Below are 21,690 nucleotides of genomic sequence, written 5' to 3' on the forward strand. Positions count from 1 at the left end.
CTCCTCAAATTCACACATCAAGTGATAAACACTCTCATCTAAAACTCCACATAGGACAAAAATAGGGACCAGCCTTTAACCTTTCCCTCCCGATAAACTTTCTTTTTTGGCCCAGTGGCAAACTATCAGCCCTCATTTCAATGAGTAACTTGATATCACTTTTATTCGAACCCACCTTAAAGAGTAAGACTTCACCTCAAATCTCCTTTGACCGACAGTAAAGACCCAGTGAATTTGAAAGCGAACGCTGGGCCTACCATGCCTGTGTTTCTTGGTCCTGTAAAATTCTTTCAACTAATCTACTTGGTCCCCCATATCTTCGAGCCCTAAACCATCCCTCCACATATGGCTTAGTCTACACTGATCTAATACACTCTTAATTTGGTACGGCCACCCCCTACCTGAGCTGTCCTTCAACATTTCCAAATAAGCAGCCTTCATCACCCGCGCCCTAGGCATTACTAAAAAATTTTCCAAAAGGCTAGCCATGTTAATTAGCCTACGCCTTCTTAAAGAAAACAAACCTAAATCACCCCTAACTACTAAACTATTTGTATGCTTACTTACCCCTAGCAACCTCTTATAATATTCGAATTGCACTGTTTCTAGCCTATCTCCTTTCACATACCCCCAAAGCCCAGAACCATAGTGCATTACACCTAAAATTTTAGCCCTGAAACCCTATTTAACTACTTGGATCTTTTTAATATCCCTAAGCTGACTTCTTAATACAATATTACAACATGCCTTACCTTTTTCGATCCTACTTTCTATATGGCTACTAAATAAATCTTATTTTGTCTTAAATTTGATTCCTAAATATGACCATTCCTCCACTAATCTCGCCCTTCTACCCTTAAAAGTTTAACATCCTCCTCAAGTCTACCACATCTATGGAATACTAACACTACAGTTTTATCCACATTAAGTTCTAACTTTTCTCTATCCAAATAATCGCCAAAAATATCAAGTAATTTCTGAAGATTCCTTTGTGAATCGGCAACCAAAACAATGTCATCTGCGAAAAACCTCATGCAAATGAATCAATATCTAAACTCACCATCGGTACCTCCTTCTTTTCCATAAACACCACTACAGAATTCGTAAACAGGGCGAATAATTTAGGAGACAATGTGCAACCCTGTTTAATACCTTTATATCCTCTAACTACCCTTGAAACTTGCCTACCAACTCTCACAACTACTCTAATAAACCTATACATTTGAACTTTTATCCTTTTATCTTATCCGTATATTATACGGAACTTATATTCCTTTTATCTCCGCCACTATTCTGTCGAATATATGCTGCACTAGGTTGGCTATCCTGGTCATTTGGGCTCACCACCATCTCACAGGTTCTTTTCATCGTGGTTTTAGGAGTGATGGTAGAATCTGATTCCTGGGATGATATTGATTCATTTCTTTCTCTGTCCACTCTGCTAACATCACTTCTTCTCTCCTCCAAATTCTCTGACTCACGGACTATAGCTTCCTCACTCTTTTTTTATATCTTTCACTTTGTCGTTTATATTATCGTACACAAATAAACGATTTCTAAGAAAAAGTCTTACACCCTTCAACTTAACGTTTGACTGACCTTCTTCTTTCGTGTGTATCTTAACTGGTATAAGCTTCCCTCGGGCGAGCCGTTCACCAGCTGAATAATCGGGAGCTACAGTAAGGTCATATCTTTGAAAATTCTGAAATGACTTTAGGATTGCGAATTTGATATCTATATATGGGAATCTGGTCGCAGTAGGTCTGACGCTTTTTTATGATGGTAAACGAAATGCGTCAACAATATCGTGTTCGGTTATACTGAAAAGGTGAACCACACGGGTAAAACACGTAATAAGATCTTCTTTTAGATATCTTCCTCTTACAGTCGGAGAAAAATTATATAGGATTACATTGCACCTTTTCTGCTCTTTTTCTATTCCTTCCATTCTTGCTATGCTAGACGCTAGTTCCCTGCTAGATCTCTCGATTCGTTTTGCATTAATGTCTACTGTAGAACGTTCTTCAATAATTTGACCAGAAAGACTTGTAGCCAGATTTTGGAAATCTTTCAATAAACTATCAACTTTGAGAGACATGGGATTAAGAGATTTTAACTTTTCTTCCATACTTTCCAACTTCCCCAATATTAATTGGGTTGCCTCTAATTGATTGTTCATAATTCTATTTTAGATTGCCTACTAAAATAGCAAAGGCCTACCTTAGAAAGTGCCAGCCATATGCTCCGGCACTAGAATTATCAAGTGGGTACTGATTTAGATAAATCAACGCTCAGGACGCAGCGTGTTAACACAAGTGGTGGTATAAAGCGAACAATCCGTCACAATTAGATCAGCTGGATTTTTTTACAAAAATTTAATTGCGCAATCTAACCCAGTGAAAAAGATAATCCGATTAGTATCAAAAACTTGTTCTTTATAGTTCAGAGACTAAACTCATACTGATACCCAATTCGTAAAAGTTTGGATTTTGTCAAGCTAAAGACTGCTGATCACGGTAAACAAAATTAGGATATGTACTTAGCTCAGAATTTAGATCCAGATTCAATTCTTTTTTCAATGCCACTTTTTTCGACCTTTGCCTTTAAAAAATGTAAAAGAAATCTTATCATTTTCTTGTGGAATTTGCCCGATAAGTGTCTAGGGAGACGGGAAGAGTAGAGTCAAAAATATTTCTTTTTTTTCTTATTCCTAATTAATTGAAAAATTTGTATATCCAGGGGGAGCTAGCCTCTCAATCCTTGCCTGTGTTAAAACTTGGAATTTCATGAAGTTTATATTCTTCTTTGGAAGGGTAACTGAATCTCCTTTAAACTTCCCGGAGTTCTCACAGGAATTTGTTAATTTTTATCGCATAAACCACAACAAAAGAAAAGCTTTTTTTGAAATTTAAGGATTTCACAAAAAAACTGTTGAAAGTTAGTTGAAAACTGTTGAGAATCCAAGAATTTGTAAACAACTGTCCTGTGGCTTACAACCCCTAAAAATTCAATGAATGAAACCTCTGCTCGCAAAAACTGTTGAAAGTTGGTGCCAAATTTATTTTTACACGCGCGAATCGCACCAAAAAAGCCTAAAAATGGTATTTGAAGTCTTTGATTTATTTTCATGTTCCGCATGTTCTACTGTGTTCAAAATCCTTGCTGGAACCATTCTGTTATGGTTTGAAGATGAAATAGAGTCTTTTAGCTGATTTTATAAAAACTAATATTTTTATAAATATCCTCCAGAATTTGCTGCTTCGGCTCCAGTCCATGGATTTCAAGATGGTGATTTCTTGATCTGTTTTGCTGAGATACGTCAACTCCTTGATGTGTGTCTTGCTGGTGATTGGACGAATTACTTCAAAGACTATGGAAAGGAAACATCTAAATATAAAGATGTCAAACCGGAAACGTGCGTTGTTCTTATGGAAAAGTATGTTTTTGTTTTTTGCTAGCAATACTTTTGAATTCTATTTTATTTTCTTTCGTTCTTTTATCTTTCATGAGGCTTCCATCGGTCTCTCAATGAGAATTATTGCCCTGCATAAAAGAAAGCTCCACCAAAGCTTGGGCATAACCAATACTTATTTATTCTAGAAGTCCACGGGGGTGTTAGTGTAGTTCAAGTTTTATAGGAGTTTGTACGAAAAATGGTTGACCTATTTGCAGTTAAATTATGCCAAAGAGACATAAATAGGGGCATAAATAGAGAAACGTAGCATATGCTGTTTTGTGTGAGGATCGGAGAAACATAGTTTTCCACGTTCCCCCGAAGTTCTGTGTCCCCTTACCCCACTCCCCTTAGAAAAAACTTCAACTGGAAGTTTCAACTTGATTCCTGAGCCGTGAGACAAAGCATGGTATACTTAGCAAGCTAAGTATGGGAATTGTCAGTTTTAATGATTAAACAAAAAATATCTTCTCCGAATGAAAGTAAAGTGACATACTAATTCAAAAGAAACAGAAACCATCTTGCATATGAGCAGGGATGTTGGCCCTCCAGCTTCCGCTCTTTACGCTAAAGTTTGACTAGTAATTAACTGAAAGTCTCTTAAAGTGCAAAATACAACCAGCTAGTAATTGTAGGTGTTTTATTATGTGATTTTAAAACATTTAAACTAAAAGATTTATTGTTTAAATCAACTTCAAACTAGCAACCCCTCCCATTTTTGAGGCGTTTAAAAAAAGTATTAGTGGAGAAAAGTCAAATTTTAGTATAAAGAGTGGAGGTTGAGGGGGTGGCAGCCCTTCTCGTATATAGGACAGTTTATGCCCTTTTGAATTTTAATGTCGCTTTTTACTTTTATTTGAAAAACATCTTTTTTATATTTAATTTCTGGTTGTTTCAGTATGAAATAAATATAACTACTTCTGGCCTCTACTCTTAAGTTTAACTTTTGCATACCAATGCTTTGAAAATGATAAACATCCATGAAAAAGATGACACCGTAAGAGCTTTTCAAGGAGTCCTGAACAACCAAAACTATTTTTCAGGAAGCAGTTATTATATTTTTAGGGGAGGAATCGTTGGAAAAATATTGCTCTTGGTGAATGCCACCTCTCCCCAATTCTGCATTTGTTGAAATAAGCATATATTCGATCTATAGTGTTTTGGTCCTTCTTGGGCCAAATTTTCTTTTTTCCGGGAAAGAATGAAAAAAGCGGCTCTTTGCTGGGGTATAATCTGAAACTTTTATATACCTTGTCAATAATTCTAAACCGATTTGTGATCTAAAACTTTTCACTCGAAACATGTTCGACCTGTTCGGCCAAAAATTTTAATCTGAGGCACAAAATGGCAGAAGTCAGTACTTTCCTGCTGCAAAATTCATTTTGTTGAACTTCCTATTTCTGTTCGAGTAAGCCCTCTCCTGATATTCTATAACCACTATTTCGATATGATCTTCCCTAGAAAAAAAAAACAAAAACAAGAAAATAAATGACGTGTATCTGTTATCAAATTTCTTGGGAAAAGAAAATACAAATTTCCTGTTTTTGCACATAAGAAAAAAAACCTCTGCAATCAGGCTTTCGGACGTGCTGAATATGATGCTAATTTTGTATCAATGTTGAACTCCCTTTTGGTGTGGCTTCCCAATTTTTTCTCAGTTAACCCCAATATTCTTGGGCTTGTAATTTCTTGTTGTCAACCTTAAATTTTAAAGGAACTTTATGTATTGGAATAACTTCGAAAAGGAGATTCTTTTGATGTGTTTATTGTAATCATTTTTTTTAGTTTCGGTTACTATACACATAGGCCGTTCTTTACTTACAGCTTGTTACCACAAACTGTTTGATATTCACATCGTACAATCTCTATAATATCATAGTAAAAAGAATGATTTGGGCAAAATGTATTATTTTTTTGGAACTTGAAAGTTCTAGGGCCTTGTTTTAAAGTCAAAAGTGATTGGAATACAACCGGCCCCCTCCCATGCATCTTTTCCCCCCCAAAGACATGTGATCAAAATTTTTAGATAGCAATTTTGTTCAACAGTTAAAAGGCCCAGTAACTATGTCTCTGGGGCTGTCAGCCCCTCCACAGCCCTCTTGGCTGTGGAGGCTATAAGTTATGTAAGGGCTATAAGTTATGCAATTCGCCCATTGCTTACACGTAGTATTTTTTATTGAGAAATTTGGGCATGCTTGACCTGTATTGTCCGAAAAGACGAAGGGTATTCAGGTGAACCTTTCAGAGAATGTTGAGGGGAGTGCTTAACTAAATTAAAACACGTTATGTGCATACTGGTTGTCAAAAGGGCGTGAGTCAGGAATGAATGAGTGTATTGATGTCCCCCATGCCTTCTGAAGACCAGATCCTGAAAACAAAACACGTTTTAAATGTTTTAACTTTTTTAACTTCAATAAGTCCAAAATTATTAAGACTTTAAGGAATAAATATCGGTATGTGTATATTAAACTTCCAATCCACATTCATTTGTTGTTGTTTTTCAGTAGTCTTGGTTATGATGGTGTTTTTTTTTCGATATTATAATAAATACAAATATTCACCTCGAAATGAGGATTGTTTTCAGTAAAGTGCAAATTATGTACTCATTTTAGTTTCTGCTCGTTTTTAGTTTGAATCGGTTATTTATTGTAATTTATGTTCGTTTTGGGTTTTATTTATTTATTGATGGTGATTTATTGTAGCTTTACGCATACTTGAAATTATTTCTGCTTTATTTTTGGTTTAATGTAGCTCTTTATTTTTCATTGAAAAAATTATGTTGTGTAAAAGTTTTTTAAATTCATAATGAGGTATAGGCGCTTTTCCTTAGCCAGAAAAAGAAGAAAAAGTACTTGCTCTCTTGTGAGCATCAGGGTTGCCACACTGGCCTGGAAGAATTTACTAAATCTGAGAGAAAATATTTACTAAATCGTATCTGTTTTTACTAAATGCTCAAAAAAAAATTTTGCGCTTGTGCACCACCAAACATCAATTTTTACTATACGAGGATAATCAACAGGATTTCCACAATTTTCTTTCCTTTTTCTTCTTTTTTTTCTCTTTTCCTCTTTTCCTTCGTTTTCATAGTATGACTGAAAATTCCGGAAACCATTGAGTTCAAAAATGTTATTATTATTTTTTATTATTATTTGGATGTACTACTGGATAGGCTTCATATTCCAGATGCGGCGTATCCAAGGCGTCAAACAATAATCTGGAATCTTAGATTCTGGAAATCCTTCTGGTGAAGCCCGGCTTTAAATTTATCAATGGTCTTCATGTCATAAAATTCAGATATATTGAAAAATAAAAAAAAAAATCAACGAAGAAAAACAGCTAAAACTCATATTCACGAAGTATTTCAGGCGGTGGGGTGCTTAGAATCTGAGGTGTGTTTGAAATTGACGACATTTGAAATTTGTCCCCCAGTTTCCGTTTTTAAGGTTTGAAATCTAAACCCTTCAATTTTGCATTTTTAAGAAGAAATTTGCCACTTTTAAAACACTAATTGCGTTGGTCTTTAAATAAGGGATAAGCTGCTTACAAAGATTTCTGGCAAATTTTAAAGCAATTAATTTAGGATTTTTTTTTAACTGATTTTTTTTAGGATTCTCTCTCATTCTTATTCAAATGAATCAAAAACCAATACAATCTATGTCACTTCAAAACGAAAATGACGTAATCGGCTACCGGTTTAGTTGTAAAAATATGTAAATTAAACAGTCCACCTCAAATTGGACTAGGGCTGTCAAGAAAATGAAAACCTATATAACATACAATAATTAGTTTGAAAAAAATAAAATAAAATTGTGTCAATAGTCTTCAGGTCAGGCAAATCATACAAATTGACAAGTAAGAAGTAAAATATGTAATAACAATTCAAAAAAGTCGCACTTAAGAGGCTTTAATTGTCCTCAGCCTCATCCGAATTTAAAGTATCCACTAGTGTCGAATTCTGACAGAAGGGATCGACTTGTTTCCATTTCTTGATAGCCCGAGTCAAATCGCTGGGGTCGCCCAGCCATGTACTCCACTTGACGACCTGCGAACAAGTTGCATCCTTCTCATCAGGGACGAAACACTCGAGACATTTAGCCTATTCCTGTTTTTAGTTTTGATGACCAACAAAATCAAGAACTTTCTCTCTGCTCCAGCACTTGAATAGGACTAGCTGCAGAGAGTCAGAAAGAACTAGGGCAAGTATGGAAAAAGTTCGTTCCAGCAGCGTCTTTAAAAAAGGTCAAGGCTAACTAATAAGCACAGCAGCTGTTATGAGAGTCTGGGAAAATTTTTCTGAGAATAGATTAAGCCGGCATACCAGTCCTGATTTTAAATAGTGTGCCTTTAAAAACAAGTATCAAGAAGAAGCCAAGAGGAAAGTAGAGATTTTTAAGCACTAGGGTTGACGCGAAATCGCAAAAATGAGAGCAATAGTAGCCATAATATCTAACGTAATCGAAATCAGATTTTGTAATGAATGGACCCTAATTTTTTTCCCTGAATTCATGGAAAATAACAAAAGTTTTGTTTACTACAAATCATGACTTTTTACTAGATTTTGGGAAATTTACTAGATCCTCTGAATTTACTAGATTTTTTTTTACTAGATCTAGTAAAATCCTACTGACGGTGGCAATCCAAAGACCAACTGATGTGTCTTACCTAACCGGGGAAAGTATTCTGCTACCAACTCTGTATCATCACATAATAGTTTTCAGATTAGCTAGAGGCTGGTCAAATCTCATTGACACTCTATTGTATATAAAGTAAGTTGACGCATTCGTGCGTTGCAAAAGGCTAAAATGCCGAAAGACGTTAAAAACAGCGACAAAAAATATGCCATTGTTGGGAGTGAGGGGGTTAAAGCCCATTGCTCATTTTTTTTCGGTAGAATTACAGTAAAACTAAAGTAGGTTCTCCAGTAGCTGGGTCGAGCCCCTTTGGGTATAAATTTGGGGTTGCAGCTCTCTAATTTTAGTACCCAAGGAATTTAAAAACCGGGGATGCCAATTACTATTTACCATTCCCCCCATCGGAGCCAAATTAAAATATTTTTCAGAACTACAAAATCATTCTAGAGATACAGTTTCCAAAGAGTACATGGTGCAACGACATTATATGCGAAGAGCACTTATATAAAGGTTGGTAATAGCGTGCCATTATGTTTTGTTTGTTGGATTTCTCATGCTAATAGAATTACTAACCTACTACCCCGACATAAGATCCCAAAAAGGAGCACCGGTCAGAGTACCCAAAGACCTTATTTTAGGTAGTTTCCGATTAGTGCATGAAAACCAAAATCAGCAATATATATATTTTTTTTTCTGTTACTTTGGAAACTTGGGCAATTCTATCGCTGAATGGCTCATACATTGAGCTAGAAAAAAAGAGAGGCTCTTTTTCTTGCCAACTACCCGCTTCGCGGGCTTTTTAATGGACCTCGTTTGGCTCAGGCGGCAGCTGGGACCTTCGGCCCTCGTGAATGAATATCATCATGTAACGCATATGGATTACTACATTTTGATGAGAATTTTGACGAATTCTTTCTTTTTACATTTTTTTTTCTTACAAAAAAAAATTGGTATCTGGTTTGTATCTGTTTCTTATGGTGTCAACAACAGCATGTATTCAAAAATTCTTGAAAAATGTTTGTTCCATAAGTTTAGGAGTGCATCCCGCATAAGAACACTTCTATACGCAAGTTTATACACGTATACACATAACCAATTATATATATATATATATATATATATATATATATATATATATATATATATATATATATATATATATATATATATATATATATATATATATATATATATATATATATATATATATATATATATATATATATATATATATATATATATATATATATATTTATATATGTATATATATATAATTTGATTTTCTATTTTAGGTTGAGAGAGGGAGAAAAGAAGAGTATGCTAGTGTCAATGAAGAAAACGGAAAGAGACAAAAAGAAAATCATAGAAACTGTCCTGAAACAGCTTAGACAACTAGTCAATACCCAGTCATAAGTTTCACCAATTTTATACCTTGTATTGTTTTCTCTCTCTTTGTTAAATAGTTACTTTTATTCATATATGTATGCAGTTTTCTTACTATTATAGATATTATTTTTAAATATATGGCTTTGGCCTATGAGAAGCTTGAATTATAAGAGAAAGTTTTTAATTTTATTTTTATATTCAGGATTTCTTTTCTTGCAAATTTTCTTCAATTCATCAATTTTAAACATTCAGTTTTTGTAAAACGGCTATTATATGATCTTGTAAGTACCCTTTTCTCTAATGATCTCTTCCTTTGGAGAGGGTGCGTTAAGGTTATTTGCATCTATGCTCTATTGACACCACAGTGCATGGTTATTAGGCTGTAAATATATTGCCTCAAAGCCTCTCACAAACTCCAAATAGATTTAGTTTTTTCCGTCTTACGTAAAATTCATTCATATAAAAATTCCACGCTTTATGGGATCTTTACACATATTCAATATTTGATACTATCCAATGGAAACTTTATGTGTAATGGTTAAATATAAAAATCCCAGATTACATAGCAACAGAAATAGCTACTTACCCAAAATTCGTCATGGTTGCTGCCAGAGGCGTAAGGTAAAGAGGTAGGGAGAAGCCCCCCCCCCAGTGTTTCCAACCAGTCGGCAAAAACTTGATGTTGGGTAAATGGGCTAATGGAAATGCATGATGTAAATTCAATGAAAGAAAATCAGTCTCAGTCGGTAAAAAACATAAAAAATGAAGTAATTTTAATAGCAATATCACCGAAATGAGTCGGTGAAAATGACCTGCCAATCGATAAAATCCATTGCCCCCCCCCCCCCCCCCCAAAAAATATATATTTTGGCTAGTGAAGCCTCTGGTGGCAGCGTGAGATGCAATCTAGTAAAGGACAAACTCTAGCCCATCGGAACAGAAAATTTGAAAACGTGTTTTGAAAAAAAAACAAAAAAACTTTCAAATGAGCAAGAATTGCCATTTAAAGCTGATTGAGGATTAGTAAGTGTTAATTCGGGTGATCTTAATATTAAAAGTCTATTGCGAAACAAATTCATGAGAATTTCGAAAAAAGCTTGAAACCCTTGGAAAATGAAGTCGGATCAAAATGAAAGCCTTAGCTACGGAATCACAATAGCTGAAAATCCCCTATAGGATAATTACAGTCCCCCATCATGAGTAACAAAGAACGTAAAAAAGCTGATTGAGGATTAGTAAGTGTTAATTCGGGTGATCTTAATATTAAAAGTCTATTGCGAAACAAATTCATGAGAATTTCGAAAAAAGCTTGAAACCCTTGGAAAATGAAGTCGGATCAAAATGAAAGCCTTAGCTACGGAATCACAATAGCTGAAAATCCCCTTTAGGATAATTACAGTCCCCCATCATGAGTAACAAAGAACGTCACTTTTCTCATGGGAGGCAGTGATGTGTCCTTTTTTTTTTCCTCTCTTCTTCTTTTTCTTCGTACAAGAATCCTGTGTTTAATGGTATCTTAACGCGTGTTCAATGTTTCATAAAATCCAATTGAAACATCCTGTGTTTATTGTCTGTGCGTAATGGTTAAATACGGGAAATCGCAGAATACTTGACTATGGAAATAGGGGATGGTAATCATTTTACGGTGTGAAAAACTGCTTGTGTAGGATTTGACTCAAGCAGCTCTCTGATGCAGTAAACCCTGGTAACTGTTCTGAATCGAGCATATATATGATAAAATCTATGTGTTTCGAACAGTGTTGTTTAGATTTCAAAGCCTCGATGAGGAATAAAAAGTAAATCACTATTTGCAGTCAAAGTAAAGCTGCAGTCAAAGTACCAGTTGCCGTAACAATGGCTCTGAAAGTATCAAGTGAATACCCTTAGACTTTTCGAACACACACAAGATCGAACATTCTCCCTTTTTCAATGATAAGTTCTGCATGTAAAAAATTGACCCATTGTAAAATCTGTATTCCTTGTACTGTGGGCTATAGGGGGCGTGTTATCTCCGGAGGCAGAATTGCTAGTTCCTTTAACTATTTTGAACATAAATGTTTTTCAAAAGTTCTATCAATGTTGAGGGTGAACTATCTAAAGGGGCAGACGGGGCTGGTTACCTTCCGATCACTTTTGAACATGCCATGAAAGTTTAAACTTAATATCCTTTGCCGTTCCGTAAAAATTAGCCTACTGATAATCCTTTTTGCCTACCATCCTGTATATAGTGTGCTCTGATTTGTTCGACATCCCCCTCAACATTTTCTGAAAGTTTAACCTTAATACCTTAAGCTATTTTGGAGGTCAATGATTAGACATGGCCCCTTTTCTCAATAACCAACCTTGTGTATAAACAGTGGGCAACTTTTATAACCTAAAATCCTTGCCCCAGGGGTTGGGGGGATGTGTCATTCCTATGGGCATAGTTATTTGACCTTTAGACTATTTTGAACGAGATGGCTATTTGAAAATCTTGATTGGATGTTTTAGAAAGGACGGCATATAAAAAGGGCATGGGATGAGGGCTGAGAGCCCTCCAACCACTTTTTAATATCTCCGTCAACATGTCCGGAAAGTTCCAACTTAATACCTGCAGCTTTGTTCTGATATTATTTGACATCCTCCTTTACATTTTATGAAAGTTTCACCTTTATGCCCTACGCTATTTTGGAGACCCAGGACTAAACATGTCCCCTTTTCCCAATAACTAGCCTTATAAATTAACAATGGGCAGCTTGCATAACATATAACCCTTGCCCCAGGAGCTGTGGGGGATTATATCATCCCCGTGGGCATAGTTATTCTACCTTTAGACTGTTTTGAACAAGATACTATTTTGAAATTTTGATGGGATGTTTTGGAGGTATGGCAGCTAAAAAGGGCATGGGAGGGGGGCTGGTAGCCCTTCATCAACTTTTTGACATCCTCCAACATGTCCTGAATGTTCAAACTTTTTACTTCAGCCGTCCTTCTGGTATTATAAATCCGTCTTTTTAATGAACTGGATGCGCATATTGCCTTTTGATATAGTTTAACTTTCCCCTCAACATTCCTCGAAGTTTCACCTTAATGCCCTTAGCCTTTTCGCATACACCCAGAATCAAATGATAAATCCTGTATGTAAACAATGGGCAAACTGCATAATTTACAGTATTTACCCGGGTTTGTGGAGGGCGTTGCATCCCCACAGTCATAACTATTAGACCTTTTAACGGGTTTGAACAAAATGGTTCTTTCAGAATTTCGATCAGTGCCGAGGAGAAAGGACGCCTGTAAAGGAAGGAGGGGGGCTGGTTGCCCTCCAATCACTCCTCAAAATCCTTTCAACACGCCCTGAAAGTTCTAACTTAATACCTTCTGTTGTTCCTTAGATATTACTGATATCTCCTTTTGACAACCAGCATGCACATAGTGTGTTTTGATTGTGTTTGGCTTCCCTTTTAATATGTTCTTAAAGTTTCATCTTCATGCCCTAAGCCTTTTTGGAGACCCAGGATTAAACATGTCCCCTTATCCCAATAAAAAACCTTATATGTTAACAAAAGGCAACTTGGATAACTTACAGCCCTTGCTCCACGGGTTGTGGGGGGCTATGTCAACCCTGGAGGCATAGTTATTTGACCTTTGCTCTATTTTGGACAAAGTTGTTATATCAAAATTTTAATGGGATGAATTTGAGGAAAAAATGGATGTGGGAGGGAAGTTGGTTGCCCTCAGGTCACTTTTGACTCTTAAAAAGGGCACTAGAACTTTCAGTTTCCAATTGAATGAGCCCCTCCGAAGGTTGTGGGACCACCCCTTCCATATGAACTAAGGCCCGACCGATAATATCGAGCCGATATTAGGGTCAGTGTCATTATCGGATATCGGAAAAAAATATCGGTTATCAGCCGATATATGTATATATATATTATATATATATATATATATATATATATATATATATATATATATATATATATATATATATATATATATATATATATATATATATATATATATATATATATATATATATTACTTTTTTTTATGCGCAACTTGTCCAGAAGATTGGCACAAGATTCCCTGAGGTAATTTTCGCTTGTCCAGTATTCGGGGGCAGAGCCAACATCAAAGTCTGACCATAGTGAAGAGTGTTGCGCAGGTGAGTAGATGAAGTCAAAGTATATTTGTTAATACACAACGGGTGCAGCAATGTCCGAAATGAAGGGTGACTTCAAGAACTTCTACCAAAACAACTAAAAATAATACAATAAACCGTGCGTTTCTGTTTAATGAATGTTCACTTGCATGGGTGAAAGATCCTAGATACCGCCGCGTGTCAACACCTTGGAAAGTCCAACTATCTACCTTGGAAATTTAGCGTATGTGTCCGCATTTGTCGGCATACTGGACGATTTTGCGGCACATTCTTTAAATCCCTCCTCGAAACTTAAAACTCTAGCTGTACCCCTGTATCCAATGTGCCTAGCATGAATTCATTTGTATGAGACCATATCAAATGAATATAAAGTAAAGTCTTCACATTATGATGTGAATTACTAAAATTCAGAGTCCCGCTATTGAAATTTGGGTTTTGAATAATCGATTTCAACAAATATCTTACCCTACTTTCAATCAGATTTTCACATATTTGTCTTTATGCAACTAAACCGGCTTCTTCGATTAAATTTTTTTCTTATATGTCACTTCCACATATATGCACCATTTTGTCTGTGTGCTCAGAAGCTGCTGATCAGAAAAGGTAACGAAAATCAAAAAATTCTTGTAAATTGCCTTATTTTTGGAATCCACAATTAATTATTGATGCTGTTTTTTGGTGTATAATTAAATAAAAAAAGCAAGTTTTTTTTAAACTGAAAGTAAGGAGCGACATTAAAACGAACAGAAATTATTCCGTATATGAAAAGGGCTGTCCCCTCCTTAACGCCTCGCTCTCTACGCTAAAGTTTTTTATTGTTTTAAAAAATAAAGTTGTGAGACAGAGTCAAACTTCAGCATAAAGAGGGAGGCGTTGAGGAGGGGACATCCCCTTTCATATACGGAATAATTTCTGTTCGTTTTAATGTCGCTCCTTACTTTCAGTTAAAAAAAACTTGCTTTTTTTTATTTAATTTCTGAACGTTTTTGAATTAATGCAGCTTTGATTTTGGCTCACCGTACATGAATAATTAAAACGAAATTTGTATATTAATTTTATTTCTTTTTGGCTAAATGGCTTTCTTGATATTTTGATCTGACGTAACTTACGAATTAACTTACGTAACGAACTTCTATATTCGTATATTTTTATCACGTATATTAGGGGGTTTGCTCCCTAGTCAATACCTCGCTCTTTACGCTAAAGTTCAAATTTTGTTCCAATTCTATAAGAGTAACCCAGTAATCACAAAGACCATTAATTAGAATAATTAGCTCTGATGAAAGTAAAAAAAAACAACTTTAGCGTAAAAAGCGAGGTAATGACTAGGTGACGAGTAGGAACCTATTTATTCATACGTGGCTTACATAACTTATGCATGTTTCTGTTCATGGTTTGATGGTTATTTGATGTTTTTTTCATGGTTCTGTTTGATGGTTATTTGATTTTTTTTCATGGTTTGATGTTGTTTCTGTTCTGTTCTGTTTATTGATGGTTATTTGATGTTTTTTTCATGGTTATATGATGTTGTTTCTGTTCTGTTATGTTTGTTGATGGTTATTTGATGTTTTTTCATGGTTCTATTCTGTTTGATGGTTATTTGATGTTGTTTCTTTTCTTTATGTTGATGGTTATATGACTATTTCATGGTTTCTGGTTATTTGATGTTTTTTTTTCATGGTTTCTGGTTATTGGTCAATTTATTTGTTGTTTTTTTGGATGTAGACAAAAGTTCAACAACAATTGCTGGATAATCAAGAATCTAACGGGACAGGATCACGTGTCTTTCTAGGTCAATGGACTTAAGTAAGGTTTCACTTACATCACAATTCGGCCTTGAGATTTTGTTTATAATGGACATGTGTTGAGCTTAAACTATCATACCGTCTCAAGACATTATGGAGAAAACATTAAATATTGTTGACTTGGAAGTTTTAACTACACAGATTTATAATGTGAGGCCTGTTTAGTAAATTTTCTTAGGTTTTTCCAAATAGAATCATTTTTTGTAGTCCCCCCAACATATTAAAATTCAGGTATTACCCCCCCCCCCCCAAAAAAAAAACATCTCCCCTATGCGATGTTTATAGTCGTTAGAAAGCGTAAAATATGCTCTTTATACCATGTAAACCCCCCACCGTTAACGATTTTAAGTCTTTCATTGGAAATAATTCCCTTTTTGACAAATATATGCAATTCTTATGCTTTCTATATTCTAGCAAAAAGTGCCAGCTTACATCCGTCAACTCTTAGGTATTAATATGCCGATCCTCATATGACACTAAGCCGCTAACCTGACTTTATCAGCTCGGTAAACTTGTTAAAACCTTAATTATTGCTTCCCGTCAAATGCACATCCGGCATGCTAAATTCTCGTGAATTAAGCATTTCAGTGGTTTCACAAAAAGATGCCTTTTTTTCCGGTCAAATTGTCTAGAGTAAATCTTATTAATTGCATAAATCTTATTAATTGATAAATAGTTTCATATAGTATTTTTTTCCATTTTTAGTACTCAGTGTTTACAAGCGGGGGGAGGGGGATTAAGAAAATGATACATACCTACCATGAGAAGGTTTATTGAAACGCGGGTCCTTTTAAATGATATAAATTGATACATCCTTTGACCCTTAGAGGAATAATCTGCAAATATATGCGTTGCGTCTCTAGACATGTATTTAAATTTTTTCTAAATGGTAAAACCAGGATTTCTATGCTTTTCGGGCTTATTTCCTGCATGGAGTGTATTTAAAAAAAAATTCTAAATGGTAAAAATAGGAGTTACTGACTGCCGCGGTATATTTCTCGCAAATTTTAGTTTTTGCTTTGATGAAAAGGGGGGAGGGTATTCTTTGGGAAATGGCAGATGCTTTCTAGACAAAATTATGCTTTACAATAAATTCTGTAGAAGGGGGTACTAATTTTTCTTCTGTAAAAGGGGGAGTCATTATTTTATACTAATTTTATTCTTCTTTTTAAGGACAATTCCGACCAAGTCCCCCCTCCATCAAAGAGGCTTAGGGCTAATGATAAAGCCCCTGTGAAGGCGTTAGTTGTGCAGTATGGCAATTATCCAACACTTTCAACTCCTTCCAGACCAGCTCTACCTGCCCAAGTCCCAAGCGCGCAGGCTTCAATGTAGCCTGGTAGAAAATTAAAGAGAGAGTGGATGGCTGCTCATAACGTCACTGCTACACAAGATTGTGAGGTCGCCCCCTATCAAGCATTGATGGGCCCTTCGCGACCAATGCAAGGCGAGAATGTGGCCCCTTCAGCCCTCAACATGCAAGGTGCAAATCTAAATGTGAGTTTCTATATTTTGATTTCCCGCTAAAGATTTTTTCTCCCAAAGGAAATGTAAGGACATCACAAGCGCTGCTTATTTTTCTGTCTAATAGATAATTTGCTGAGATAATGAATATTGCAAATTTATGAGTATTAAAATTCAATTTTTTAACTGAAAAATAGTTTCACTATTGTTATTGATATAGAAATAAATATAAGATGTCAGTTTTGAAATTGACATGATTACAAAGCTAGTGAATTAACCAATTGAAACTATGTGTCCACAGATAGTGCTATTGCTAAGCGTGTTTTTGGAATAATGTGTAAATAATAATCCAATTTAAAAAAAAGGTGATTTAGACACTTTGAAAATAAGTTATTGTCTTTTATAGATTGGATTGGTTCCATATGCTCTCTCCCCCTCGTCAGTTGAAGAAGAAACAAGTCAAGAACTCATTGACAAGCCTATGGAGTTTCATGACATTCAGAACTCTGAAACATCAGCTATCGATGATAATGAATGGCATGGTATTGTTAACTCTGATGAAATACCTTCTAATATTGATAATTTATTAAGTAATTATTTCAATGTAGATAATAGCACAGTTGAGCAAGGCAATGTAGCTAGTTCACAGGGCGACTTACCATTGCTAAGTCTGAATACATTACAAATTTTATAAGATTTTTACCAAAGAATTAACTAAGAACCCTCCCGCCACTGATTTAATAGACATAGTTCCTATTCAATCAAATTTTATTGAAAATGAAATTACTTTGATGGATATTCACAACCCTATTATTGAACAAAGTGGGGGAGGGGGTGATAATATACAAGAGGGGGAGGGTATTGATACACAATTTACAATACTACCAGAATTTCATCAATCAAATTCGATATTAAATACAATAGTCGTTTATACTGCAACCTTTGGGGATCCGTTTAATTTACTTATTGGGGGGAATTTTATAATTGACCCTATAGATATCGTTCATGAACATGTAGAGAAAATTCCTGGACTTTTAGAAAACCAGATTCAAGTGTGGGAGCCGTGGGAGGGTAGGGACTCTATTAAGGCTTCGATTGTTTTAACAATATTTTATTTGAATGAGGGAAAAAGCGAGGTGTACAATCATTATGTACACACCGAGATGTTAGCGGCCTATCCTCATTTAGAGAATTATGAAACAGTTTTAATGCGGGGGATGGACAACATTATCACTCATCTCGAGAATTATAATGAGAATGGAAGAGGGTCTGTGGTTTTATTTATTAAAAATTTAAGTGTAAATATATATAAATTAAAATAAGATTTTATTTTAAGAGGGAGTTGGGCGGGGGAGAGGGCTATAGTTTAAAAATATAATTCCGATTTAGAAGGATGTCAAGGCGTTCAGTGAATCTGTTTTGAAGCAGGCCAAAAATGTTTCATGTACGCTTTCCTCATATCAGCTTTCCGACCTCTGAAAGATAACGCAACAAAGAAAAATTTGGAACACTGGGCCGTACATGGGAAAGAGGGGTCTGATTTCCCCCCTGTAGATTTCTCTTGTTTAGAGGGAAAATTTCCAGTAACGCTCAGGTCAATTGATATTTTCGAACGGGCCAATGCCCATTTAAATATCGGCGTTACTGTACTCCAATATGAAACAGAATTTGAAGGTGGTATTCGTTCTCATAAAAAGGAGGTGTTGTTTCCAGTAAGGGGCCCGTCGATTGAATTGGTTAAGCACTGGGTTAGGTTGTTGTATACACCACCTAGTGAAGCCAATTCAATTGGCTATTTTAATCCGATTACAGATATCAGTAGAGTTCTGGGGGAGGGTAAAACACATGGGACACGTTTCTACTGTCCAACATGCCTGTCTAGATTTCATAGTGATTTAAAGCTACAAAATCACCCGAAGCATTGTAGGCGTCATGGCTATCAATCAGTGTAAATAGTTTCGGGAAACAGGGCTATTTTAAGATTAAAAAATTACCAGAATGCCCTCCAGCAGAGCAATAACATAAGTTTGGATTGTGAAACTAGGCTAGTGGATATGAATGACCCTCAATTTTTGAATCGAATCAAAGAAAATCAAGCTAATGCGGTTTCCTATGCCCAAGCACAAAGAAACAGCTCGAACACAGTGCAATTGTTAGAGATGGTAGAAATATTGGACGAGAATAAGTGCATGATCAGGGCATTAACTAAATTAATTGTCACTGCAAATGGAGCTATTTCTCGTTTGAGAAATACTCATTACCCAATGTTGTTGTCGGCGGAGGATCGTCTGGCGATTAAAAATCAAAAAATATGCTGGGTTTGTATGGGGGAATTTGAAGAGGGGGCTAAGGGGAAAGGGACTAGGGGGAAAAGAGGGGGGAAGGGGAAAGTAAGAGATCATTATCACTTTTGACAGGAAATATGATCAGGGGGTAGTAATTTTCGTGGTTTATCACATCAATCGTGCAATATGAATGTAAGCCAGCAGTTTTTTTTATACCGGCTTTCATTCACAATTCAAATAATGATTTAAAATTTATTTTACCAGCTTTGGCACGTATGCACAGGGAGGGAGGGGGAGTAGATAGTCCATGGGTAAACAATCCATTTACCTACAATATTATCCCCAAATCAGCTGAGAAGCTAGTGCTTTTAGAGTTGAAATGGCAGGTAGTGAATAATGGGCATACGTGCTGGAATAAAATCAGGTTTTTATACTCTTTTAGTTTTTCCCCAAGGCTCTGAGTCAATTGATTCAAGTGAGGAAAAGTGAAAATTTTGGCAGTTTTCCTTTGCTTCAACAGCGCTTTCTACACAGTGAAATGTATGAACTACTTACCTGTAAAGGCATACATGCATATTACTATTACGGCTCTGGCGCATGGTTAAGCGAGGAGAAATTATCCCCAATTGAAGCATTCTCTAATTCAATTACCAATAGTGAATGCACTGCCGAGGAATATGGGTTTGCCAAGAGGGTATGGGATAAGGGTAATTGTAAAAATGCGTGGGATTATTGTAGAATTTACTTGGCCAGTGACTTATTAACTCTTTTAGATATTGTCGGTAAAACACAGAAGAAATTTATTTAGAGTTTGTGTTAGATATTGGCTACTATTTTTCCACAGCTCATTTGGTGATGGACTTTATTCTAAAAATTAGTAGGGAGGAAATAGGGCTGATCACGGATATGGATCAACACCTTTTTGTAGAAAGATCGATGGGGGAGGGGGGGGTATGATTTTTCATGGAGATCGCGTTTTAACAACGGATCCAACTGGACAAGACACCGGTGTAAAGTCTAATGCAATTTTTCTTGACATGAACTCACTGTACCCCTTGGCAATATCTCACTGCTTTTTGCTGTGTGAAAACTATAAATAGCTTGAGAATCCTTGAGAGATCCCTGACATTCACACTGTCGAAGACAATGGGCCAAAAGGATGGTTCTTTAAAATTGACGGGCACATACTATTGGAACTTCATGACTCTGTCAAAGATTTTGTATTTCGGTGAGTCAATAGACCTGTAACCAAAGACTCTCTGAACCCATACAATTGGTCTTTGGTTGATGATATGGGCATGCACTGGACCCCCTCCAAGCAGAAATTAATTGCAGATCTGGACCCTAAACAGAATATTGTTGTTCACCATGTGCTTTTGCGATGGATGGTGAACAATGGTTTCAGGGTCACAGGGCCCTGCAATTCAGGGCCCTGCAATTCAATCAGAAACCATACTTGAAAACGTTTATCGACACCTTTGTCGGTAAATGCTCAATGGCAAACAGTAAAGTTGAAAAGGAAATGTACAAGCTTATTTTAAATTCAGCTTTTGGCAAAATGCGTGAAAGCGTACGAAACAGATCACGTTGTGGCGTTGTAACATGCCCCCAAGACTGTGTACGAATTATTGCCGACCCTAGTTTTACAAACTTCACGAATATAGAGCCAAGTATGGTTCTTCCACAGAGGAGAAAGAGAAATGTTGTACTAAACAAGAATAAAGCAGTATGCATTTCATTACTGGAAATTTTCAAAAGACTCATGTTGTTGTCCTTTTAAAATTTGTACGAGGTGAAATGACCAAGGGAGAGCGATGTTCAAGTTTATTATGGGGACACAGATTCTCTGCTGTTAAAATTTAAAACCGGGGATCTATTAAATGATTTGGAAAAAGGGGTGCACATCAGCTCGCGGATGGATTTCACTAACTGGAATGCGTCCCTCTACCCCGAGTTGGTGAAACGTCAAGCCCCCAATCAGCTACTAATGTTAAAATCAGAGACGGGGAGCGATTTAATATCCAATGGGGTGTTCCCCGGTCTGAAAGTTTATTGTGTAGAAACACGCGACAAAGATGTAAGGCAGGCGTGTAAAGGGGTGCCTACACACTTTAAACAAAATAATTTCAACATGACTGTCTACACAAACTGTGTAGATAGTTGTCTAGTGCCAAGAGCAAAAGTGCTAGCAATTTTCTCTCTGCAGTATAGAATCTATACTCTTAGAGTTGAAAAAAATGCCATGTCATGTATATCTGACAAGGTCTTTGTACTCAAGAATGGTATAAAAATACTCCCCTAAGGCCACTATCGAATTTCAGACCGAGTTGAATGTAAAGACTATCGCAACCAACTCGGTCTGGATAAATTAACTTAAATGCTCGAATAGTACAACCTAACCAGCAGCGGCTATTGTATACAGTTTTTCCAGCTTTCCGCCCTCCGCGCGGTCCTCGGGGGGGGGGGGGAGTCCCACCCGTGTCCGGCCTTTGGCCCACGGCTCCCGCCCGCACCCGGCCTTCGG

General features: G+C 36.2%; 1 protein-coding gene across 1 annotated transcript in view; it reads left to right on the forward strand.

Moving 5' to 3' along the window:
* Sec15 (exocyst complex component Sec15) overlaps positions 1 to 9,635 on the forward strand; it is a 91,762-nt gene extending 82,127 nt beyond the window's left edge. The window contains exons 14-15 of the mRNA XM_089102416.1: positions 3,250 to 3,436; positions 9,378 to 9,635. Coding sequence (XP_088958542.1) covers positions 3,250 to 3,436; positions 9,378 to 9,498 — 308 coding nt within the window. The 3' untranslated portion in view covers positions 9,499 to 9,635. The remainder of the gene's footprint in view (positions 1 to 3,249; positions 3,437 to 9,377) is intronic.
* Positions 9,636 to 21,690: the final 12,055 nt, after the last annotated feature.

The sequence above is a fragment of the Artemia sp. Qi Xiang Cuo genome, chromosome 2, assembly GCF_049724085.1.
Source record: "Artemia sp. Qi Xiang Cuo chromosome 2, ASM4972408v1, whole genome shotgun sequence".
In the NCBI taxonomy this organism is placed as follows: domain Eukaryota; kingdom Metazoa; phylum Arthropoda; class Branchiopoda; order Anostraca; family Artemiidae; genus Artemia; species Artemia sp. Qi Xiang Cuo.